This window comes from Oryctolagus cuniculus, chromosome 18 (genome assembly GCF_964237555.1).
Source record: "Oryctolagus cuniculus chromosome 18, mOryCun1.1, whole genome shotgun sequence".
Classification (NCBI taxonomy): Eukaryota; Metazoa; Chordata; class Mammalia; order Lagomorpha; family Leporidae; genus Oryctolagus; species Oryctolagus cuniculus.
Genome location: NC_091449.1, coordinates 13082826 through 13107844, shown reverse-complemented (window position 1 = coordinate 13107844; position 25019 = coordinate 13082826). Strand labels below are relative to the sequence as shown.

At 57.5% G+C, this 25019-nt stretch overlaps 1 protein-coding gene across 5 annotated transcripts; it reads left to right on the top strand.

Moving 5' to 3' along the window:
• Positions 1-122: 122 nt before the first annotated feature.
• On the top strand, positions 123-25019 carry BCKDHA (branched chain keto acid dehydrogenase E1 subunit alpha). 5 transcript variants are annotated; one of them, XM_002722294.5, is made up of 9 exons: positions 124-279; positions 15454-15636; positions 15749-15835; positions 19740-19848; positions 21700-21861; positions 23358-23564; positions 23667-23808; positions 23930-24101; positions 24542-25019. In XM_002722294.5, the coding sequence occupies exons 1-9, from the start codon at positions 181-183 to the stop codon at positions 24710-24712; spliced, it is 1332 nt and encodes a 443-aa protein (XP_002722340.1). In that variant the 5' UTR covers positions 124-180; the 3' UTR covers positions 24713-25019. The 5 variants fall into 5 exon arrangements, with proteins under 5 accessions (XP_069918247.1, XP_002722340.1, XP_008247916.1 ...); XM_008249694.4 differs by having other exon boundaries at positions 128-279; positions 15451-15636; XM_070062148.1 differs by lacking the exon at positions 124-279 and adding an exon at positions 475-497 and having other exon boundaries at positions 15451-15636.

Genomic DNA, 25019 nt, shown 5'->3' with positions numbered 1-25019 from the left:
GAGTAATTTTGGAAAAAATAATTCACCTTCCTCACACATTTACGCGTACTGGCGTAAGTGGGACTGGAAGCAGGTGTTCTATGTCACAGTGGTGCTGGCAATTGAATCAGGCTCATGAAAGGGCAGCCCCCGGTCTAGGTTAAAGGAGGGGGCGGGTCGCCGAGTGGGTTGTAAGTCAAGATGGCGTTAGCGATTTCCGCGGCGAGGGTCTGGGGGCCTAGGCGCCAGGCTGTGCCCCTGTTGCTGCGGCAGCTTGGGGCGCGGGGGCTGACTAGATCCGTGAGTACTTGGGGCCCCTGGAAGTTTTCCCTAAGGAGTAATAGGGCCGTAAAGACCCTCTTCGGAGCGTCACCTGCAGGGTATGCAGCAAGGGCTGGCAATCAAGGAAGCGAAAAAGGATTGGGAGAGCGCGCGGAGGGGCCTCGCGAGGGAGGAGCTTCCACTGAGGAGGGGAAAGGCGAGGTCGCCCCTCTGCGGGCTCTGAGGGAGGCGTAAGGGTAGGTCTTCTCGCTCGGCGGGGCGCGGGGACGGCGAGACCGTGTCCCTCAGGGGCTGGAGAACGGACTGACGTGGCCAGGGGAGAGTTTCTTGTGGATGGACGTTCTCGTCCAAGCCGAGAAAGGAGGAATGCGGTCCAGTCGCGGGCTTGTATGGGGTCTTCATTTCTTTGCTCCTTCGCCTCAGTTCTCGGTTTAAGACGAGTCGTGGGAGGAAGCCATGGACTCCTGCGTGCCCTGAGGGGACGTCGGCAGGCAGGGACTTGACTGTGCTTGGGACGCTACCGAGGAGGGCAGCCATAAGTATTTGTTGAATTTACGAGGGAGGAGAGGACCGGCCGGGGCATCTGCCCACATTTCTCGAAAATCCTTGAGGAATTTTTATTTCTTGTCCAAAGGGTCCGAGGGCCTTCTGGTAGAAGCCGCTTGGGGTAAAGTCGCCCCGCGGACCCTCTGGTGGGGAGAGGGGCTGACGTGGACCAGGGAAGGGCCTGAGCTACAGCCCGGGGGGCTCACAGCCCTGCCGTGCCCCTCGGTGAACCCTTAGGGGGTGGTTGTGAAAACACGCGAGGTGTGAGAACCAGCCCTGCAACAGGAGTGTCGGGGCGCGACCTTGGCGAGGGGAGCGGAAAGGAGGTGGCTTGAACTGTGGGGTTGGGTCTGAGCCCCAGTGTGTGAGGCAGGGAGGGGAAACCGTAGGGGGAATCTCTGATAGAAAGGAGGGAAGAAGGGTGTGAATGCTTGGAAGAGAATCACCTGAAGCAGGTAGAGGCCGAGGAGGCGCAGGTGCAGGGGGCGGGGCAGCCTTCTGCCTTGGGGCTGTTCTCTTGTAGTGTTTTTTTTTTTTTTTTTTTTTTTAAAGCAGTCAGAGCCTCTACCGTTGACCTCATTCCCGAGAGCCCACTGGCTGGGCAAGTCGGGTGGGAGGTGGGCAGACTGGGGCAGGCCAGGGGAAGGTCGTTTGTGTCTGATTAAACCTGTTTCTGTTGGCTCAGTCTCCTTGTTGCCTGCCTGCCTTCATTTTTTTTTGGGGGGGGGACGGATACTCATACTTTTATTTATATATGTTTACTTAGTTAAGTTTCTAAAGATGTATTTATTTGAAAGTCCGGTAGAGAGAGAAAGATAAGATCTTCCTTCTGCTGGTTCACATCGCAGATGGCTGCAATGGTTGGGGCTGGGGCTGGGCCTGGCTGAAGCCAGGAACCAGGAGCTTCCTCCAGGTCTCCCCTGCGGGTGCAGGCCCAAGCACTTGGGCCACCCTCCACTGCTTTCCCAGGCGCAGTAGCAGGGAGCCGGATCTGAGGTGCTGCAGCTGGGAAAGTGAGATGCTGGTGTCACAGGTTGCGGCTTTACCTGCTATACCACAATGCTGGCCCTGTTTATGTATATCTTGATTTATATTTTCTTTTTTTTTTTTTTTAAAGGATCTATTTATTTATTAGGCAGAGGCAGAAAGAGAGAGGTCTTTCATCCGCTTGTTCACTCCCCAAATGGCCAAAACAGCTGGAGCTGCACCAATTCGAAGGCAGGAGCCAGGAACTTCCAGGTCTCCCAAGCACTTGGGCCATCCTCCACTGCTTTCCCAGGCCATAGCAGAGAGCTGGATGGGAAGTGGAGCAGCCGGGACTCAAAGTGGCGCCCATATGGGATGCCGGCGTTGCAGGCAGTGGCTTTACCTGCTACGCCACAGCGCTGGCCCCAATTTATATTTTCTTAGAGTCACTGTCTCCCACCTGTATTTTTGCCACCTAAGATTTTAAAAAGAGGCTCCACTTTTTTAGTGTAGAGAAGGGACATAGCATTTCTTTTTTACAAGATTTTATTTATTTATTTTGAATATATATTTATTTATTTGGAAGTCAGAGTTACACAGAGAGAAGGAGAGGCAGAGAGAGAGAGAGATCTTCCATCCGCTGTCTCATCCCCACTTGTCCTGAACGGCCGGAGTTGCGCCAATCCGAAGCCAGGAACCCGGAGCTTCCTCCAGGTCTCCCATGAGGTGCAGGGGCCCAAGGACTTGGACCATCCTCTACTGCTTTCCCAGGCCATAGCAGAGAGCTGGATCGGAAGTGGAGAAGCCGGGACTTGAACTGGTGCCCATATGGGATGCTGGCACTGTAGAGGGCGGTTTTACCTGCTACACCACAGCGTCAGCCCCAAGATTTTATTTGAGAGAGAGAGCTATAGACCAAGAGAGGGAGAGACAGAGAGGTCTTTCATCTGCTGGTTCACTCCCCAGATGACTGCAATGGCCGGAGCTGGGCCAGTCCAAAGCCAGGAGCTTTTTCCAAGTCCCCACCCCACCCTGGATGCAGGGGCCCAAGCAGTTGGGCATCTTCCACTGCTTTCCCAGGCCATTAACGGGGAGCTGGATTGGAAGAGGACAGCCAGGACAGGAACCGGGGCTTATATGTGACGCCAGTGCTGCAGGCAGAGGCTACTATGCCACAGCACCAGCCTGGAGCCATAGCTTTAGTTAAAGAAGATTCTAGGCCAGGGTTGTCCAGTAGAACTAACTAACTTCCTTATTTAAAAAAAAAAATATTTGTTTTATTGATTTGAAAGGCAGAGTTATATATAGAGGGAGAGACAGAGAGATATATTCCATCTGCTGGTTCACTCCCTACATGGCCACAGGGTCATGAACTGGGCTGATTCAAAGCCAGGAACCAGAAGCTTCTTCTGGGTCTCCCACGTGGGTGCAGAGGCCCAAATATTTAGGCCATCTTCTGCTGCTTTCCCAGGGATTAGCAGGGAGCTGCATCAGAAGCAGAGCAGCTGGGACTCGAACCCATGCCCACGTGGGATGCAAGCACTGTGTGTGGTGACTTAACCTGCTACCCCACTGCACCGGCCCTTCTTCTTTAAAGAGATTTATTTGAAAGGTAGAGTTAGAGAGATCTTCCATCTGCTGGATCTCTCCCCAAATGGCTGTAATGGGCAGGGCTGGGCCAGGCTGAAGCCAGGAGCCTGGAGCTCCATCTGGGTTTCCCACATGGTGGCAGGGCCCAAGCACTTGGGCCATTCTCCACTTGTTTCCCAGGCGCATTAGCAGGAAGCTGTATCAGAAGTGGAGTAGCTGGGTCCGGCACTGTGGCGCAGTGGGTTAAAGCCCAGCCCTGAAGTGTGGGCACCTGTTCGAGACCTGGCTGCTCCACTTCCTGTCCAGCTCTCTGCTAAGGCCTGGGAAGGCAGTAGAAGATGGCCCAAGTCCTTGGGTCCCTGCACTCACATGGGAGACCCAGAAGAAGCTCCCGGCTCCAGATTGGCACAGCTCCAGCCATTGCAGCTATCTGGGGAGTGAACCATCAGATGGAAGACCTCTCCCTCTCCCTCTCCCCCTCCCCTCCCCCTCCCCTTCCCCTCCCCTCCCCCTCTCTGCCTTTCCTCTCTCTGTGTAACTCTGACTTTCAAATAAATAAATAATAAATCTTAAAAAAAAAAAAGTGGCTGGCGCTGCGGCTCACTAGGCTAATCCTCCACCTGCGGCGCCGGCACCCCGGGTTCTAGTCCCAGTTGGGGTGCCAGATTCTGTCCCGGTTGCTCCTCTTCCAGGCCAGCTCTCTGCTGTGGCCCGGGAGTGCAGTGGAGAATGGCCCAAGTGCTTGTGCCCTGCACCCCATGGGAGACCAGAAGAAGCACCTGGCTCCTGGCTTCAGATGGGCACAGCGCACCGGCCATAGCAGCCATTTGGGGGGTGAACCAATGGAAGGAAGACCTTTCTCTCTGTCTCTCCTCTTACTGTCTAACTCTGCCTGTCAAAAAAATAAATAGATAAAAAAAGACCTCTCTCTCTGTGTAACTCTTTCAAATAAATAAATCTTCGAAAAAATAATTTAAAAAAGTGGAGCAGCTTGGACTCGAAGCAGTGCTCATATGGGATGTCACTGTTGCAGGCTATAGCCCAGCTCACTACACCACAGTGCTGGCCCCAAGAACTTTTGGCAGTAGTTGAAATGTGGTACTGCACACTTTAAATGTAGCTGGTGTTGGGCCGATGCTATAGCGTTTGTAGTAAGCTAAGCCTCTGCGGCTTTAGCATTCCATATGGGCACCAGCCAGTTTGTGTCCTGGCTACCCCTCTTCCAATCCAGCTCTCTGCTGATGGCCTAGGAAAGCAGTAGAGGATGGCCCCAATACCTGGGCCCCTGCACCTGTGTGGGAGACCCAGAAGAGGCTTCTGGCTTCAGATTGGCCCAGCTCTGGCTGTTGCGGCCATTTGGGAAGTGAACCAGAGGACGGAAGACCTCTTTCTCTGTCTCTGCCTCTCTCTGTGACTCTCTCTCTCAAATAAATAAAATCTTTAAAAAAAAAAAAAATGTAGGGGGCTTGAGCCATGGCTTACTTGGTTAATCCTCTGCCTGCGGCACCAGCATCCCATATGGGCTCTGGGTTCTAGTCCTGGTTGCTCTTCTTCCAGTCCAGCTCTCTGCTGTGGCCCGGGAAGGCAGTGGAGGATGGCCCAGGTCCTTGGACCCCTGCACCCATGTGGGAGACCAGGAGGAAGCACCTGGCTCCTGGCTTCGGATCGGCGTGGCGCTGGCCATGGCAGCCATTTGGGAAGTGAACCAATGGAAGAAGGACCTTTCTCTCTCTCTCTCTAACTCTACCTGTCAAGTAAAAAAAAAATTTTTTTTTTAAATGTAGCTGGTGGGCCTGCACCGTGGCTCACTTGGCTAATCCTCCACCTGTGGTGCTGGAATCCCTTATGGACCCCGGGTTCTAGTCCCGGTTGCTCCTCTTCCAGTCCAGCTCTCTGCTGTGGCCCGGGAGGGCAGTGGAGGATGGCCCAAGTCCTTGGGCCCTGCACCCGTGTGGGAGACCAGGAGGAAGCACCTGGCTCCTGGCTTCGGATCAGCGTAGCTCCAGCCGTGGCAGCCATTTGGGGGGGTGAACCAACGGAAGGAAGACCTTTCTCTCTGTCTCTCCCTCTCACTGTCTGTAACTCTACTTGTCAAATAAATAAATAAAAGATCTTTTTAAAAAAATGTAGCTGGTGTGACTGAAGAACCTGTTTTAATCTTTTATTTACTTATTTTCTTTTTTTAAAAGATTTACTTATTTATTTGAAAGAATTACACAGAGAGAGGAGAGGCGGGAGGGGGGGTCTTCCATCTGATGGTTCATTCCCCAGTTGGCTGCAACGGCCAGCCGGAGCTGTGTCGATCTGAAGCCAGGAGCCAGGAGCTTCTTCCGGATCTCCCACATAGGTACAGGGCCCAAGGACTTGTGTTATCTTCTTCTGCTTTCCCAGGCCATAGCAGAGAACTGGATTGGAAGTGGAGCAGCCGGGTCTCGAACCGGCGCCCATATGGGATGCCGGTGCTTCAGGCCAGGGCATCAACTCTGTGCCACAGTGCTGGCCCCTATTTACTTATTTTCATTTTATTTGAAAGGTAGAAATAGAAGGATCTTCCATATGTTGGTTCACTCTTCAAATTCCAGCAACAGCTAGGGCTGGGCCAGGATGAAGCTAGGAGCCCTGCAGCCCTATCCCAAGTACTTGAGCCATAACCTGCGGACTCACAGGGTGCACATTAGCATAAAGGTAGAATTGGAAGTAGAGCCAGGACTCGGACTCAGTCACTCTGTTGTGGGACGCATGAGTCCCAGAAAGTGTCTTTGCTCTGCAAAATACTTGCCCCCCCAAGTTGTTTTTTCTTTTTTTTTTTTTTTGAAGTTTTATTTATTATTTTAAAGGCTGAGTTATGGGGGGGGGGGGTCTTCCATCCTTTGGTTCACTCCCCAAATGGCCCCAAGGGCCAGAGCTGAGCCAATCAAAAGCCAGGAGCTTCTTCCAGGTCTCCCACACTGGTGCAGGGGCCCAAGGACTTGGGCCATTTTCCACCACTTTCCTAGGTCACAGTAGAGCTGGATTGGAAGTGGAGCAGCCAGGACTCGAACCAGCTAAGTTTTAATATTATTCTACCTCAGTGAGTTTAAGTGGCCTTACGTGGTTGATGGCACAGTTTTATGGAGGTGGGAATGAAGATAGTGCCTTTGGGGTAAGGTAGGGAGGGTGTGTTGTGATGGGAGGCTTGGATGGGGTAGTGGGGCCATCAGTATTGGGAGGGTGACGAGGCTGCCTTGTTTGTTGCTGCCTTCTTGTCCTGTCTCCCTCCGCCCTTTTCCCAGCATACTCTGCTGCCCTGGAGTTGTTTGCCTGATTTCTACCACGCTTCCTCCGGCTGCTACATTGGCAGATGTTTTAGTGCTCAGAAGAGGAGGATGGAGACTCAAGTCGTCTGGGGGTTGGGCGACAGTTTCTTAGCCCCCACTCCAGGGTGGGACTTGGCCACCCCATTTCACCTCTCTGACCCTAGCAAGTGGAGTGAGGATGGTTCTGCCCTGCTGGAGATCAGAGGCACCTAGACCTGAGCCTGCACTGGTGACCAGTAGTGCGATTTCTGCACCTGGCTGTTGGGGCGGCCTCTCTGGGGCTGCAGAGCCCTGCACAGCATCTGTGAGTGGCAGGTGCCTGTGTGGGTTGTGGGATGAATGGAGACAGTCTTTACTGACCTAATTGTGTGCGTTTGTCTCTCTTAGCTAGTGTCTTAAGAAACCCAGCCTCTGGCCGGCGCCGCGGCTCAATAGGCTAATCCTCCGCCTTGTGGCGCAGCACACTGGGTTCTAGTCCCGGTCGGGGCGCCGGATTCTGTCCCGGTTGCCCCTCTTCCAGGCCAGCTCTCTGCTGTGGCCAGGGAGTGCAGTGGAGGATGGCCCAAGTGCTTGGGCCCTGCAGCCCATGGGAGACCAGGATAAGTACCTGGCTCCTGCCATCGGATCAGCGCGGTGCGCCGGCCGCGGCAGCCATTGGAGGGTGAACCAAGGCAAAAGGAAGACCTTTCTCTCTGTCTCTCTCACTGTCCACTCTGCCTGTCAAAAAAAGTTAAAAAAAAAAAAAAAAAGAAAAAAGAAAGAAAAGAAACCCAGCCTCTTTTCACATCACAGATCTCTTTCTGACTTACAATGCCAGCTCATGTCCATTATTAATTTAATAGAGCCACATGGCAAGGCCTGTGCAGTGGTACCATTGGGGAAACTGAGGATCGCAGAGGTAAGATCTCATGTGGAGCTCTGGACTCCAAGGCCCAGTACCAGGCTCCTAGGTCTCACAGTATTCAGCTTGGTCCCGCCCTGGTGTGCCCCACCATTGTCTGAGCCACTCAGCCCACGCTGGCTGGCCGGAAGCTAGCTTGGGAGGAGCTGGCTTCAGGCCCCAAGATGCCCTTCCCTCTGCATCTCAGCCCCACTGGTTGTCTCTTCTTTCTTCCTCCTTTTCATAAATTAAAAAAGTTTTTTAATTTATATTTTTTTATTTGAAAGACACAGAGGTAGAGATAGGCGTACAGTGAGAGATTTTCCATCTGCTGGCTTATTCCACAAATATCACCAACAGCCAGGGCTGAGCAAGGCCAGAGCCAGGAGCCCAGACTTAATCTAGGTCTCCTGTGTGTGTGGCTGGGACCCACGTACCTGAGCCATTTCCTGCTACCCTCCAGGTCTGCATTAACAGGAAGCTGGACTAGAAGTGGAGCCAGGGCCACTGGGATGTGGCACAGTGGGATAAGCTGCTGCCTACAGTGCCAGCATCCGTTAGCATAGCCCCAGTTCTAGCCCTTACTGCTCCACTTCCAATCCAGCTCCCTGCTAATGTGCCTGAGAAAGCAGTGGAAGGTGGGCCAAGTGTTTGGGCCTCTGCCATCCATGTGGGAGACTCAGGCACTCTGAAGTGGGATGTAGAGTCCCAAGCAGCCTGTTAACTACTGCAACAAGCACCCCCGCTGTGCTGGCTCTCTTTCTGTTCCTTGTGTCACAGGACAAACTGTTGGTGAGAATTTGGTATAGCAGTTAAGATGCTACTTGGGATGCCTGCATCCCCTATCAGACTGCTTGAGTTTGAGTCCCAACTCTGCTCCTATTCTAGTTTCCTGCTGCAGCCCATCTTGGGTGGCAGCAGAGGATGATTCAAGTGATTGTGTCCCTGCCACCTATGTGGGAGACCTAGGTTGAGTTCCTGGCTCCTGGCTTCAACCTGGCCCAGCTCTGGCTATTGTGGACATTTGGGGAGTGAGCCAATGGATGGAAGATCTGTCTCTTTTTTTTTTCTTTCAAAGAAAAACGACGAAATTATAGCAAATTGGGGTCTGCGCTGTGGTGCAGCAGGTTAAACTACGGCCTGCAGTGCCAGCATCCTATATGGGTGCCGGTTTGTGTCCTGGCTGCTCCACTTCCAATCCAGCTTCTTGCTGATGTGCCTAAAAAAGCAGTGGAAGATGGCCCAAGTGCTTGGGCCCCTACCCCCATGTGGGAGACCAGGAAGAATCTCCTGGTTTCAGCCTGGCCCAGCCCTGACCATTGTGGCCGTCTGGGGAGTGAACCAGTGGATGGAAGATATCTTTCTCCCTCTTTTCCTCCTTCCCTCCCCTCTGCTCTCTAACTCTACCTTTCCTATAAATAAATTTTTTAAAAATTACAGCAAATATAGCTTTAGAACCTTAATTGCTTAATTTGCTTATGATTCTAGAATCTGGGCAGCACTTCATTACATAAGACAGAGTTTTGATCCAATGAGCTGAGCAGCGGAGTTTGATTTTACTGGTGGGAAAGGGCTAAAGGGGCCGGCACTGTGGCATAGTGGGTTAAGCCTCTGCCTGTGGCACTGGCATCCCATATGGGCACTGGTTTGAGTCCTGGCTGTTTCACTTCTTGTTCTTTCTTTCTTTTCTCTCTCTCTCTCTCTCTCTTTTTTTTTTTTTTTAAGATTTATTCACTTATTTGAAAAGCAGCCGTGAGGGGGTGGGGGTGCATCTTCCATCCACTGATTCACTCCCCAAATGGCTGCATCGGTCAGAGCTGGGCCGATCCAAAGCCAAGAGCCCGGAGCTTCTTCTGGGTCTCCCACGTGGGGCCTAACGACTTCGGCCATTTCCTACTGCTTTCCCAGGTCATAGCAGAGAGCTGGATCGGAAGTGGTGCAGCTGGGACTCCAACCGGCGCCCATATGGGATGCCGGCACAGCAGGCAGCGGCTTTACCTGCTATGCCACAGTGCCGGCCCCTGCTCCACTTCTGATACAGCTCGCTGCTTATGCGCCTTGGAAAGCAGTGGAAGATGGCCCAAGTGCTTGTGCCCCTGCACCTGCGTGGGAGACCCTGAAGAAGCTCCTGGCTCCTGGCTTTGGATCTGCCCAGCTCTGGCCTTTGCAGCCATTTGGGGAGTAAACGAATGGATGGAAGACCTTTCTCTTTCATTCCCTCTAACTCTGCCTCAAATAAATAAGTAAATCTTTTAAAAAGGGGAGGGGAGGCTAGAGAAAGCAGAAACAAAGAACAAAGAGCAGATTGATCATTTCTCCTTTTTCCAATGTTTATTTCATCTCCTTGAAAGGCAGAGGGACACAGAGAGAGGGAAAGAAGGATCCTCCATCTATTGATTTACTCCACAAACGCCCATAACAGTAGAGGTTGTACCAGGCTAAAGCCAGGAGCTGGAACTTGATTGGGTCTCCCACATGGGTGACAGGGACACAACACTTGAACTTCTGCTACCTTCTAGGATGCATTAGCAGGCAGATGGATTGGAAATGTGGAGTAGCCTGGACTTTTTTTAAAATAAAGATTTATTTATTTATTTATTTATTTATTTGAAAGAGAGGGGGTCCAGCCACCACCTGCAGTCGTGGCATCCCATATGGGTGCCAGTTTGAGTCCCGGCTGCTCCACTTCCGATCCAGCTCTCTGTTGTGGCCTGGGAAAGCAGTAGAAGATGGCCCAAGTCCTTGGGCCCCTGCACCCGCGTGGGAGACCCGGAAGACGCTCCTGGCTCCTGGCTTCTGATTGGCGCAGCTCCAGCTGTTGCGGCCAATTGGGGAGTAAACCAGAGGATGGAAGACCTCTCTCTCTGCCTCTCCTTCTTCTCTGTGTAACTCTGACTTTCAAATAAATAAATAAATCTTAAAAGAAAAAAGAGAGAGAGAAAGGAAGTGAGTGAGATCTTCATCCACTGCTTCGTTTCCCAAATGTCCGCAACGGCTGGGTCTGGGCCAGGCTGAGGCCAGGAGCCAGACTCCGTCCAGGGCTGTTATGGGGGATGGCAAGGGGTTCTTGGGCTGCCTTCCCAGGCACATTAGCAGAGAGCTGGATTAAAGGCAGAACAGCTGGACCTTGACCCAGTGCTCGTACGGGATACCGGTGTCGTAGGTGGTGGCTTAGCCTGCCGCGCCACACACTGCCCCTTGTCTATCGAATGTGGAGTGCGCTTCCTGCCGCTGCAGGCCTTTGCGGGTGTGTGGTTGTCCGGGCTGACGTGTCACTGCTGGAGAAGCTTTCCAGACCCCAAACACCAGGGCTGCACCTGCGAAGCTTCAGCAGGGGCACCTTCTTAGCCCTGTGAGCGATGAAGAAGGTCGTTCTGGGCTGGGCATCTGGCCCACAGGTCCGACCCCTGCGTCCCACATCTGAATTATCTGGGCTCGAGTCCCTGCTCATGTGGACTCCGAGGCAGCAGTGATGGCTTAAGTGTTTGGGTCCCTGTCACCCACATGGGAGACCTGGATTGAGTTCCCAGCTTTGACCCTGTCCCCAGCTGTGTTGGTGGGCATTTGAGAAATGAACCAGTGGTTGGAGCAGGCACTCTTTCTCCCTTCACCTCCCTCCTCAGATAAACAAGTAAGGAACTTGAAAAGCAGGTCGTGCTTAGGAAACACTTAGTGCACTTGCCAAGCACTTGGGAAGAGCTGGAGCTGCGGAGCTGTGCGGTCCCTGGGGGCTTTAATGTGGGGCCGGTTGGGTTGGATTCAGGGAAAGATGAGTGTCCTTCTTGGCCTTTCCATCTTCAGTTCTGAGAAAGCCCCTGGGTCCCCGAGGCCCTGAAAGCTCGATTAATCATCACACCGGCGCTCCCAGGAAGGGGAGGCTCTGCTCTGCTGTGGCGGGGCAGAGTCAGAGCCTAGCAGAGGGCAGGCCCGGGTGGCCCAGCTGAGCTCCGGGCAGGGCACTCGGAGTAGACTGGCACCACCCAGACTCGACCTCACCTCTCTTCCTGCTGCCCGGCTGCCATTCCCACTCATGGTCTGCGTGGCCTCGGGCTAACCGCTAACCTCTCTGAGCCTCAGATACCGCCTCTGTGCAGCTGCCATGACAGTGCCCACGGCGTCAGTGAGCACGCGTGCATCAGGAACATGCCTCATACAGCGCCTGGGCGCAGGGCTCACATGCTGCAGCTGTGGTCCGAGGAGCCCCAGGCACCAGGCCGTTCTCTCCTAGGTCTTTTGCGTCCCCTAGGCTGAGGTGTTAGCCACACCCTGCGCCCGGCTCACCCCCGCCTGCCTGGGAGGCCTTGGTTCAACACCCCTTTCTCCAGGATGCTCTTCCTGGTGCTCGCTCTGCTGCTGGCGATGACCCAGTCCTCCCAGCCCTGCGGCAGGGGCTTCTCCCGCCTCTCCACAAGAGGACGCAGGTTCCGGGAGACTGGTTCCTGCTCAGCATGACGCGGCTGGGAAGGGACGGAACCAGGGTCGGACACAGGCAGTGTAGCCCTGGAGTCCCTGCCCCTGCCTTTTCTGAGGTTGCCCTCTGGGTGGCAGCCTTGTGCTCCTGTTTGCTACCCCCTCCACCTCCCCCCACTCCCGTCTCCAGCCTTTAGTTCCGGGCCTGACTTGGAACCAATCTTCTGTGTCTGCCTGTTTGACAAGAACAGGCACCAAATAACACCTGCCGGCTTTTCCTCTCTGTCAGGTGCCAGCCGATCCATTTACATGCATTACCTCGTTTAATCGCACTCGTGCCACCCCCGGGGTCCACAGGAGGAAACCAGGGCTCTGGGAGTTCTGGTCCACAGTCAGGAGGCAGGTGCCCTTGACCCTGATGCCTCAGGGAATGACTGCGCAGGTCCGTCCCAGTACCTCCAAGCAGACCGGCAGGTGGTGGTTTCCCTTCCCGCCTGTGGAGAGCATGTGGCTTCAGGGCTTTATGTAGATCTGTGGGGCCTCTGCCATTGTAAGCTGCCACAAACCCCTCAGTCTTTCCAAAAACATGGAGTCATGCCCTTCCTCTGCCATAGGAAGCATTTCCTGTGGGCGAGGCTCTGTGCTGAGCCCTTCTAGGATCAGTGCAGTAACCCTGGGTACAGGAACCCTGTCGACTCCACAGGCCCAGGAAAGTAGGGGGAGGAGGGTGCAGCCCTGGCCCTGCTCCAGGTGCATGGAGGTGCCCCCTGGTCAGAGGCCTGTCCTCTGTGCCCCCTGTCCTGACACCTGGCTGGGTCTGAGCCCTTAGACCCTGTCCTGACCCTTGCTGCCCCCTACTCTGTCCTCTTGGGGCCCCATGTGTTATTGCGGCAACGTCTCTGCCAGCCCTGTGCAGCCTTGGGCGGGTGAGGAAGCCCAGAGGCAGGTCTTACGCAGAGCCACCGTGGCCTTTAGATCTAGGGTCAGGTCGTTCCGGCCCTGGAGGCAGCAGACCTCAGTGCTCGTCCGCCTGGTGTGGTGAGTGCCTGCTGTGCAGGCCACCTGGGCGCTGTCCTTGCCTTTTCGGCAGGGAACTGGGGCGCACGTGGGAGACACGCACAGAACAAAGGAATAATGGACAATAGAAAGGCCTGGCTGTGCCGAGCCTCAGAAGGGGAAGCAAAAGGCCGACGGTTTCCCCTCACCCAGGGAGGGGAAGTCTGCGTGGTGTTGTCAGACCTCAACTTGCTCCGCCGTCGGAGTGTGATTTCCTTGCAGCCACAAGTGCCTCGTCTCTTCTGGAGCCCTGGACGGCTAGCTCAGCGCAGTCAGAGGTGGGGAGAGGCAGCTTGCAGCAGACGCCACCCTACTTGGCTCCCACTGGAAGCTGAGCCACAGTCTCCCACTCGTGGGGGCAGCTGTGGCAAAGGTGCAGATGCGTGAGGACCAGGCGCGGTCGGAGCGAGGGTTTGGGCATGAACCTCAGCCCAGTCCTGCCACGATTTTTCTTTCTAGCTTTGTGTCCTAGTGCAGGCTCTTGTAATTCCCCAAGCCTCGGTTTCGTTGTCAAGGCCATGCAGTAGCAGACAAGCTGGCCTCACAGACGCCCAGGGGACTCGGTGAGGCTGTGCATGCAGCACGCGGCCTGGCACACGGTGACTGCTCTTACAGTGCTGCCACCCGGTCAAGGCTGCCTGGATCAGGGCGGAGAACTCTAATTGCTCTCCTTCTGGCGAGTCTGTAGGCCTCCCCAAGTCCCCCGGGCCTTCTCAGCCTTGCCTCTGCTCTGAGGAAGTGATGCCCCCAAAGGCCTCCACAGCCACTCTGCTCCTTCCGGAAAGTTCCCACCAAGGCAACACCATGCCTTGCCAGGAGTGCCCCTCTCCAGACTCCCCCTGCCTTCCTCTCATCATCACTTGGTCAGCAAGGACACGTGTCCAGCCTGCCTCAGGTTCCCAGAACCCTGCACAAGACCAGAACAAAGCAGGTGCTCAAATATTTGCTGAATGACTCAGCCCGGGCTGGGAGGGCTGGGAGCAGAGGGTGCTGGAGCCCTGAGGAGGAGGCCTGGTGACAGGGTGGAGGGGATACTGGGGGTGCTGCCAGTGAGGTTCTGACCATTCACTGCCTGACTCAGGGGCGCTGCTGAGCTTTTCCCATGCGTGAGCTCGTTTAAGCCTCGTGACGTTTCCAGGAAGGTTCTCCAGTGTGCAGACCGGGAGGGGCTGCGTGTGCACATGCAGAGGGCGGGTCATTTACTGTCTTTGCGGAGGGGATCGGAACTCGGCTGACTCCAGCTTCCTGTCACTGCAGATTCTGGGAGGCAGAGTGATGGCTTAAGTATTACGAGTCCTGCCATCTTGATTGAGACCTTGATTGAGTTCCCAGCTCCTGGCTGTAGCCCTGGCCACCGTGAGCGGGGAGCAAACTACCAGATGGACATGTGTCTGTCTGCTTGCCTCTCAGATAAACAAAAAGCTAAGTTTAGCTTGGTATAACATTTTTTTGAAATCTGTACATAAATGCATTTTCCATTAATTTTTGAAGACCTCTTTAAAAAAATAAAAAGATTTATTTGAAAGGTGAAATTAGAAGTCTTCCATACGATTGTTCACTTCCCAAATGGCTGCAATAGCTGGAGCTGGGCCAATCTGAAGCCAAGTGCTGGGAGCCAGGAGCTTCTTCTGGGTCTCCCACATGGATGCAGGGGTCCAACCACTTGGGCCATCTTTTTCTGCTTTCCCAGGCCACAGCAGAGAGCTGGATCAGAAATGGAGCAGCCAGGATTCGAACCAGTGCCCATATATATGGGAAGCCAGCACTTCAGGCGACAGCCCTACCTGCTACGCCACAGCGCTGGCCCCAAAGACCTCTCCTTTATGCATGGATTTCAAATTTCTTTTGCAGCCAAATAAACTTTCTAGTCCCACAAACATTTATTTATTTTGAAAGGCAGAGCAATGCAGAAAAAGAGGAAGACAGATCTTCCATCCGCTGGTTCACTCCCCCAGTGGCTGCAGCAGCAAGGAGCCTGGAACCCCACCTGGGTCTCACATGGGTGGCGGGGCCCAAGCTCTTGAGCCGTCTCCTGCTGCTTTCCCAGGTGCATCAGCAGGGAGCTGGATCAGAAGCAGAACAGCCAGGACTCGGACCGGCACTTACAAGGGATGCCGTCCACCGCAGGTGGCTGCTTAACCCACTGTGCCACAAAGCTGGGCCCTCCATGACCCATTTGAAGTCCCTCATAGCTACCAGGGAGCTGCTCGACGCTTTTTAGTCCGTGATCTTCACGACAACCCTGTGGGAAGGTGCTCCTGCTTTCCCCCCAGTTTTCAGGGGAGGAACAGACCTGGAAGTCGTTAGCCTGAAGGTGGAGAACGTGGTGGAGCTGGGGTTCAGGCTGGGGCCCTGTTGGCTCGCTCACATGCCACCCCGCTGCCAGGGTTGCATCCCTGGAGCCTCGGTGCCACTGCTGACATGGCGTCCCCGCCCTCTCCCCAGCAGCTCCCCAGGTGGCAGCAGCAGCAGCAGTTCTCCTCCCTGGACGACAAGCCGCAGTTCCCCGGGGCCTCGGCGGAGTTCATAGACAAGCTCGAGTTCATCCAGCCCAATGTCATCTCGGGCATCCCCATCTACCGCGTCATGGACCGGCAGGGCCAGATCATCAACCCCAGCGAGGACCCCCACGTGAGCGGCTGCCTTGTCACCTCCCCGTGCCCCCCGTGCCCCCGTGCCCGGGCCCCTTGCCTGTGTCCCCTGTGATCCCAACAGGCCCATATCCGTGTGCCCCCACCTGCAGCTGCCCCAGGAGAAGGTGCTGAAGTTCTACCAGAGCATGACGCTGCTCAACACCATGGACCGCATCCTCTACGAGTCCCAGCGGCAGGTGCGTGGCCGCCTGCGGAGGACTCAGTCCCCTGTGGTCGTCCAGCCGTGTTCAGGGAAGAGGATAGAGATCCTCGTGTGTGGGGGCCAGGGGAAGGGAGGAGGGCTCCTTGGCATTCTCGGTGTGTTCATGGGACTCTGGAAGAAGAGAATGGGAGTGTGGACAGGGGTCCTGCCCAAGGGCAGAGGGTGACCCTGTCAGGAGGACACGGCTGTGGGCCTGGCTGGAGGCTTCAGGTGCAGGAAGGGCAGGAGTGGAAGCCTCCAGCCCTCGCTCTCTGCAGCTCACAGTCCTGACAAACCCGGAGGACCCACGGAGCACTGAGGCCCATGCCAGATGTCCTCTGATCCTTAGAAGTCTTGGTCCCAGGGGGACATGGGCCTGGGCAAACCAAGGTCCGCAGGAGGATTTGCTGACTTACTAACTGCGAGGCCACAGGGCTCTGCACTGAGGCGTGGCTGCATCCAGAGGGCTCAGGAGGTGCTCTCGGGCCTTTCCCTCTCCTCTTTGCTTTGGCTTCCTTTGTTTCCAGGTGGTGGTGGTGGTCCCTGGTCGTCCTCAGCTCGGGGAGAGGTGGTAGAGAAAAAAGGTTCTGTGTGGGCCCTGAGCTGGTCTGTGAGACTGAGGTTCTGGCCCTGGGACCCCCAGTGCTTCCATCTTACCTGAACTGGCCTCAGGTCGCCCTGAAGACTGACGGTGGTGTCGGGTCCTGTGACGCTGCCAGCCTTGTGGTTACCACTCCGTGCGGCAGTGGAAACAGAACAGTCCCTTAGGGTCCTGCAGAAGGCCCCCGGCTGATGCTCGCTGGCCAGGCTCAGGCCCCATGCCACACCCAGGAGCCGAGGGTGGAGGAGTAGAGGCCACTGCTCCCAGGCCACACAGATGAGAGCCGGGGCAGGGTTCCTGTTGGAGAAGGGGAAGGGTGTTGGGCAGGCAGCCCTCAGATGCTGACCCTCCTGTGCACGGGAAACAGGGTGGGCCTGGAAGTCTGCGTTTACATCAGGTCCCTGGGGGTCAAGCCCCTTAGTGATTCCCACTGAGGTGCGAGGCCCGTGGGCAGGAGGACACGACTGAGTGGATGCAGGCGGGCAGCCCACTCCTGACTTTCCCACTCACAGGAATGCTTCCTGTGGCTTCCCCAAGTAGGGAGGTCCTCACCCCACCCAGAGACTTCCCTGGGCACCCACTGTCCACAGGGTCAAGCCTCACCACGCTGTCTCCCATTCTACGGTGGGCTCCGTGCTCTGCCCCCCTCCCCACAATCTCTGCCACGCCAGGCCGCCCCTGCCTGTGCGCTCAGACCCAGGCACAGCCGTGACTACACAGGTGTAGTCTCTTGTCTCTGCCTCACATTTCTTCACTGTAAAAATGTGGGTCTCAAGGCAGCCATTTGTGCCTGGAACACCCACATCCCACACTGGGGGCCTGGGTTCGAGTCCAGCCTCCTGCTCGTGCTGACCCTGGGGGCAGCAGGGATGGCTCCAGTGGTTGAACCCCTGCTTCCCACGTGGGAGACCCAGATCAAGTTCCAGGCTCCTAGCTTGACCTGGCCCATCTGGGAGAAAACCAGTATGGATGGGAGAGTGCTCTGAGTCTTTTTGCCTTTCAAATAAATGAATTTTAAAAGTTTTAAGATTTATTCAATTGAAAGGCAGAGTTACAGACAGGGAGAGACACAGAGAATGAGGTCTTCCGTCTGCTGGTTCACTTCTCAGATGGCTGCAACAGCCAAGGCTGGGCCAGGTGGGAGATGGGAATCTGGAACTCCATCCGGGTCTCCCACACGGGTGGCAGGGACCCAGGCCCTTGGAGTCATCTTCCATCGCTTTCCCAGGCACATTGTAAGGAGCTGGATTGGAAGTGGAGCAGTCAAGACTTAGAACCAGTGCTCACAGAGAATGTGGGTGTCACAGGCAGTGGCTTAACCCACTGCACGGCAGTGCCAGCCTGCTTCAAATTCTGTTAAAAGTGGGGAGGGTCCTGATAGAACCCGTCTGTAGGGTCGGCCTGGGATTCAGGGAGACCCTGCATAGTAGGTGCTTGGCTGACAGGACACCCTCAGTAAGGTCCCTGTGCCATCACTCAGGGCTCAGCTGCTGTTAGGGTCTGTTTGTGACAGACCACCTTCCCATGCAGCACGGAGGGGAGCCCTAGCAAATAAACACAACCGCTAGCTCAAACAGATTCATGCTTTCTCCTGTTTGATCAAGGAAACCTGGAAATGAGCTGCCTGGGGCTGGGCTGGGCAGTAGCACCGTGGGGTCATGGGATGCCCATTTCCCAGCACTGCCATCTGCATTGCCTGGTGCTGACTTCTACCTTCACGGAGCTCCCTGTAGTTTCATTCCAGGCAGGAAGTAGAAGGAAGATCAGACGAGGCTAAGTCCCCACCCCCACTTCTATAGAACTTTCCAGGGGGTCCCACCCAGTGAGGTCTGCTTGCGTTTCGTTGGTCACTGCTAGTTGCAAGGGGACAGGAATGTAGTTTTCCGTCTGGCAGGGCCCCCCTGCCCTGGAGTGAGCTTGTTGGCAGAGGAAGGGGCCAGGCACTGGGTGGGCCCCAGTAGCTTCTGCCACTTGCTCAAGTCCTGTTTCCTCTGGGGCTGTCTCAGGCCCCTCTCTGCGCTCACCTGACAGCCCTGCCAGGCCTTCAGCACCCAGCCTCCACCCACTCACTTGGCACTAGAAAGCCAATTAACTTTTAATTGGTTCCTCACTTAGAAGAAAGCTCGTATTCATCAGTTTCCCCCACAACAACCAGAAAGCCAGGCCGGGAATCCACAGGGAACCCCGCTGAACCTGAGGAGGGCTGGCCACGGGGTCCTGCAGGACCACCCCGGCTTGCCCTGCTTCCCCTGCACGTGGCCTGGTGCTTTGGTTCCCGTGCACCTGCGGCTCCCCAGGTCTCCATCCAAGCGTCTCAGAGCCCTGGCGCCCCCTGGCCTCTCCCTGCATGTCCAAACCTGACCTCGTGTCTTCCTCCCAGACCTGTTCCTCTTCCTCCCTGGGCCCATTTCACAGAGCAGGGTTCTGCCATCCAGCCTTTGCCAGTCTGTGGACCTGCACCTCCCACCCACCTTGTGCCTCTCTGGGTCCTGCCTTAGAAATCACTCATCAGAGCCCGGGCCCTCCCTCTCTCCTGCTCACTGTTGGTGCCTCGGCTTCCAGACTACTTGTTGCCCCTCATTGGCAGGAAGCAGCCACAGGCCCATGCTTTTGGCTGGGTGCAAGAAGAAGGGAGGGCAGGGCAGGGCATTGGCTGCAGTGGTCCCTCATCCAGAAAGCAAAGCTAAAGCTGTGTCCCAGGCCAGCTCTGCCTGCGTGGGAGACTGGTAACTTGGGTGCAGTTGGGAGATGTGGGAGCAGGGGGCTGGCCCGGGTGCCCCCAGCACTCTGACTGGGCTCCCTGGACTCATCCCTCTGCTCCTCTTCCCCTGGCACCACTCCCAGCCAGGCCCACCCTCCTGGCTTTTCCATTTCCCGTAGGCAGCCCGAGAGGCTTTTAAAACCCCAGGCTGACCACGGGGCTCCCTGGAGAACTGTGTGTGGTTACAGATGCTGCCTGCCCTGCACTACCCTGCCTGCTCTCTCCTGCCTCCAGCCTTTCTGGCCTGTGGCCTTTCTGGTGCCTCTGCCTGGGGCCCTCCATGCACTTGGCCTTTGCTCACTTTAGACAGTCCTCTGATGCCCTTCCGCTGGGACAGGTCCCTCCTTGGGCTCCCATCCCAGAGACCTCATTGCCCAGGCTCTAACTTGGCAGCTCCCTGGGGGCAGGAGCCCCAGCAGGGCCTGGTCAGGGCTGGCTTTCAGGAAGACACTTGGTTAACGGGGCCATCAGGGCTTGGGCAGATTGGACTGATTGTGTCATTGCTCAGCATAACCAAACCCCCTCGCCCTCCCCCAGGGCCGGATCTCCTTCTACATGACCAACTACGGTGAGGAGGGCACACATGTGGGGAGTGCGGCCGCCCTGGAAAACACAGACCTGGTGTTTGGCCAGTATCGGGAGGCAGGTATGTCCGCCTGCACATTTTTGTTAGCCCACGTGCTCTTCCAGGAGCAGCCCAGTGCCAGGAAGGGGTGCCAGGCTCGGGGTGGGTGTGTGGTGCAGTAGAGGTTAAGTCTCCACTGGAACACGCGTGTCCTGTACTGGAGTGCGTGGCTCCACTCCAATCCAGCCTCCTCTAATGTGCGCCCTGGGAGGCAGCAGGGATGGTCCCCACCTGGTACAGGTCAGCAGCACCCGGCCACTGAGCCTCCTTCCCCAAGCTCACCCGGTGGCCCCAGGGTGAGTGTGTTCCATGCCCATTCTGAGGCGTGTTCACGGTACTCGCAGCACCTCCACTCCTCAGGAAGTGCGTAGTCTCAAAGCCAGCGGTGTAGGCAGACCTGAGCCGAGCCGTGCGGACATCCCTCGGGGCACCCTGTTAGCTGGAGAGCAGAGATGCTCCCCACTTCCCCCCCTCCAGCTTGGTGTTGGCTTGTGTGCGCGAGTCTGCGTTGTGCGGGCTCCCCACTCCGCCCTCGCTGGGGTGGGAGCTCTCGTTCCCCGGCTGAGGACGCGGAGGGCGCCGTCTCCTCGGGTCATCTGGGCATTCATCAGCGCGTGCTCCGTAATCTGAGCTGATGCTTGCGATTGCTGTTGAGGGAAGATGTGCGTCACAAAACGTGACACTGGGCCAGTGCCACGGCTCACTAGGCTAATCCTCCGCCCGCGGTGCCGGCACCCCGGGTTCTAGTCCCAGCTGGGGCGCCGGATTCTGTCCCGGTTGCTGCTCTTCCAGTCCAGCTCTCTGCTGTGCCCTGGGAGAGCAGTGGAGGATGGCCCAAGTGCTTGGGCCCTGCACCTGCATGAGAGACCAGGAGGAAGCACCTGGCTTGTGCCAGCTGTAGCGGCCATTTGGGGGGTGAACCAACGGAAGGAAGACCTTTCTCTCTGTCTCTCTCTCTCACTGTCTAACTCTGCTTGCCAAAAAAAAAAAAAAGTGACGCTGTGTGTGTAACGTGATCCTCGTGATTCGCCTGGAGGGCGTCCTGCGGGGAACACGAGGAACACGGGTCTCCAACACGGGTCTGGAGACGGGGCCGGGGGCCTCGGCGGTGGAGCGAGGATGCCGCTCCTTCTCAGGAGGCCGCTGAGGGGCACAGCCCCCCCAGGACGTCGCAGACTCCGCCCCGCCCTCTGTCGTAGCAGGCAGGGCCCCTTCCCCAGAGCAGGTGAGGTGGGCGTCCAGAGGCTGTGCTTGCGGGAGAGGGCTCCCCTCCAGGCAGCGCGGGAGCCAGTGGTCCTGGCGTTGACTGGGTTCATCGTGATCAAGTAAGCGTCTGAATCAATTAAAAACACCTAAAGGTCTCGAAATTTGTCATTAAATCTGAAGAAGAAAACGGCTGGATGCCTGCCACTTTTTGTAAATTTGCACTCACTTGAGAGAGGGCCCTCATCTGCTGGTTCACTCCCCAGAATGCCCACTGCAGCCAGGGATCCGAGGACGTAGGCCACCACTGCCTTCCAGGGTGCGCGTTTGCAGGAAGCTGGAGTGAGGAGTGGAGCTGGGACTCGACCCCGGCGCTGTGGTGTCGGCTGCCGGTGTCCTAATCATTAGGCCGAATGCCCACTTCCTCCTCCTCTTGAGAAATCAGAGGAGCTAGGCATCGGCCTCCCTCTCATAGGCCCACACTTTCCAGCCTGCCCACGGTCACATGTCTGTGACACCTGCCGGTCCCCGCGAGCCTGTGCATTTGCCTGCCCTGCCCAGTCCTGCTCCCATGTTGTATAGACAGGGAAGTGGAGGCAAGGGGCTTCTCCCAGGTCTCTGGGTTGGTTGTCCCCACCCTCAGCTGACCGTGGCCTCCTCCGTGCCCAGGCGTGCTGATGTACCGGGACTACCCCCTGGAGCTGTTCATGGCCCAGTGCTATGGCAACGTGAGCGACCGGGGCAAGGGGCGCCAGATGCCCGTCCACTACGGCTGCAAGGAGCGCCACTTTGTCACCATCTCCTCTCCACTGGCAACGCAGATCCCTCAGGGTGAGGACGCCTGCCCTGGTGCCGCGCCCTGTCCAGCCTCCGCCCGCCCCTCCCCTCCAGGTGGCCTTCTGGGCAGTGCCACCCACAGAGCCAGCTCTGCTCCAGGCTTTCCGGACACTTCTGGCTGGGACCCTTCTGGAGAGGGCTTTGTCCCTACCATGTCCAGTAGCCCTGAGCTGGTGTGACCACGCTCGCGGTCTCCCAGACGTGCATCTGCCCCACCCAGCTGCTCCCAGCACAGCTGCTGTGTTCCCGAGCGTTTGCTGGGGTCTGAGCACTGCGTGGTCCCGTGTGTCGGCCAGGGTCTGGGCGTGTGCTGCCGTGTGCTGTCTGACGGGGCCCTCACTCACCGCTGACAGCAGGAAACGGAAGTGTTGCAAGGGGCGCGCTTGCAGTAGAGGGAACATCAGGGGCTCAGAACAGGCGACCCCAGGGCCTGGTCCTTGCCCTAACCCCGTACCTCCCTCCTTCCCCACCCTTACTGCAGCTGCCCTGGAGCCCCTTCCATTAAAGGGCACCGCTTGCACCATACAGCAGAGACCAAGCAGTTGGACCTCTCCTGCCCTCCGGGGCCTGCAGCCTGGTCGCAGCTGCCGCTCTGCCCCAGAGGCCAGTGGTGCGCCCAGCACACCAGGAGCTCGTGTTCTGGGCGGGGACAGGAGTGCAGGCCTCCTGGGGTGGTGTTCTGGGCGGGGACAGGAGTGCAGGCCTCCTGGCACGGCGCAAGGCAGCCTTCTGAGGAGGTGGCAGTGGAGTGACAGGTTGAGTCCCGGCACCTTCCATTTGGGTGCCCACCTTGTGCCAGATGCCATGCTGTGAGCATTGTGGCATGGATCTGGCCAGCACCCAGGACAGAGACCGGCGTCCAGAGGTTAGGGACGCAAGCCCTGTGAGAAGCGGTGGTGGGTGCAGGTGACATTCAAGTGCAGAGCCGTCAGGGAGTGAGTGAGTGAGGAGCGGGGGCAGAGGCCAAGGCTGGCTGAGGAGGTAGGGGAGGGGTGCAGAGCGCGCAGATTAGCAGGGGACTTTGAGTTTCAGAAGTGTTCCCAAAGCCACAGTGCTGTGGACGTTTGAACAGGGTCTGGCTGCTCAGGGTAGCAGGGGCCAGGGAGGAGGCTGTGTCAGAACTCAGGACGCGGCTGTGGCTTGGCCAGGGTGCTGGGGGACCAGGATGGGCGAGAGGGTGGCAGTGGCTGTATTTTGAAGGTGAAGTTGATATGGGGAATGGCTGAGGGCTTGGAGTGGGGGGTGATGCCCAAGTGTTTGGCCTGAGCTGGAGCTGGGAGCGTGGAGCAATGGTCGGCTGCGGGCAGGTGCTGGGGTGGGAAGCAGGTCTTCTTCCCTGGGGAGCCAGACCACAGCCGGCCTCAGCCCCAGAGCGCTGGGCCAGGGCCAGTGTCCTGGGGGGGGGGGGGGTTTGCATGCGTGCGCACACGCAGAGTGCCCTCCTTATGCGTGTGTCCACTCCTGCTCACTGCCCACTCACACCCCTGCAGCGGTGGGGGCAGCCTACGCCGCCAAGCGGGCCAACGCCAACAGGGTCGTCATCTGCTACTTCGGGGAGGGGGCGGCCAGCGAGGGGGATGCCCACGCAGGCTTCAACTTCGCCGCCACACTCGAGTGTCCCATCATCTTCTTCTGCCGGAACAATGGCTACGCCATCTCCACGCCCACCTCTGAGCAGTACCGCGGGGACGGCATCGGTACGGACTGGCGTCCCCTCCTTGCCCCTGCCCCAGCCTTCTTCCCTCCTCGCTTCTCATCTGGGCCCCGGGGCCTAAGCAGCCACCCCTCTGTGCCCACAGCGGCACGTGGCCCTGGCTACGGCATCATGTCAATCCGCGTGGACGGCAACGACGTGTTTGCCGTGTACAACGCCACGAAGGAGGCCCGGCGGCGGGCAGTGGCCGAGAACCAGCCCTTCCTCATTGAGGCCATGACCTACAGGTGCCCGCCCCTCCCCAGCCACCGCCCCCAGGGCTTTGACTCTCCCCAGTGTGGCCCCCTCCCCTCCATTGCCACCCCTGCCATCCCTTCCCGTTCCTGACCCTGGCCCACTCCCCGGCAGAATCGGCCACCACAGCACCAGTGACGACAGCTCCGCGTACCGCTCAGTGGACGAGGTCAATTACTGGGACAAGCAGGACCACCCCATCTCCCGGCTGCGGCACTTCCTGCTGAGCCGCGGCTGGTGGGACGAGGAGCAGGAGAAGGCCTGGAGGAAGCAGTCTCGCAAGAAGGTGACGAGGGCTGGGATGGGGGCAGCGGGGAGCCTCGGGGCTGCACCAGTGCTGCGTCCGTGTCCTTGGCGCGCGTCCTGGGCCACTTGTCTGCCCTCCGTTCCTGATCTCTGAAGGGGTCCTGGTGGTGCCCACTCCACCAGACAGTTTGAGGGCCAGGTGACGTAATCCATGTGCAGTCGGGGGTGCCCTGGCCACAGGCAGCTCGCTGCCCCCCTCAGCCCAGTGTACTGAACCCCAGGGCACAGCCTGGGGTCAGGCAGCTGCACACCCCACCCTGCCCATCATCCTCGACAAGCCACGCCCTGCCGGGGACAGAGGCCTGGGGTCAGGCTGGCTGCCGTAGGTGACGGGCTGGGACAGGTTGCCTCGCGGGGTCCCCACCAGGCACCAGGCTGTCTGGGGAGGCTGCCTGCCACCCACTACCCTGGGTTCCACAGGTGATGGAAGCCTTCGAGCAGGCCGAGCGGAAGCTGAAGCCCAGCCCCAGCCTGCTCTTCTCGGACGTGTATCAGGAGATGCCCCCCCAGCTCCGCAAGCAGCAAGAGTCCCTGGCCCGGCACCTGCAGACTTACGGGGAGCACTACCCCCTGGACCACTTCGACAAGTGAGGCCTGGGCCCTGCCCCTCAGCCGCCCAGCGGGCAGTCCCCCGTGAGGGACAGGGGAGCCAGCAGGTGCTCCCGCTGGAACCTTCGGGCCTGGGTTCCTGGCACCTGAGACTGGAATGCGGGTGGCTGTGCACCCCGTATCTGCCCCTGCAGGCTGTCTGTTACACGTAGGGGGCAGTCTGCCAGGTATGAGGCCCTGGCACCCCCTCACCTACTGTTACGGTGCCTTCCCAGGGCACCTCCAGGAGGGAAGCTCCTCTGGACGGGGGGGTGGGGCAGCTGAGTGAATAAACTGTCTCTGCCCTCGG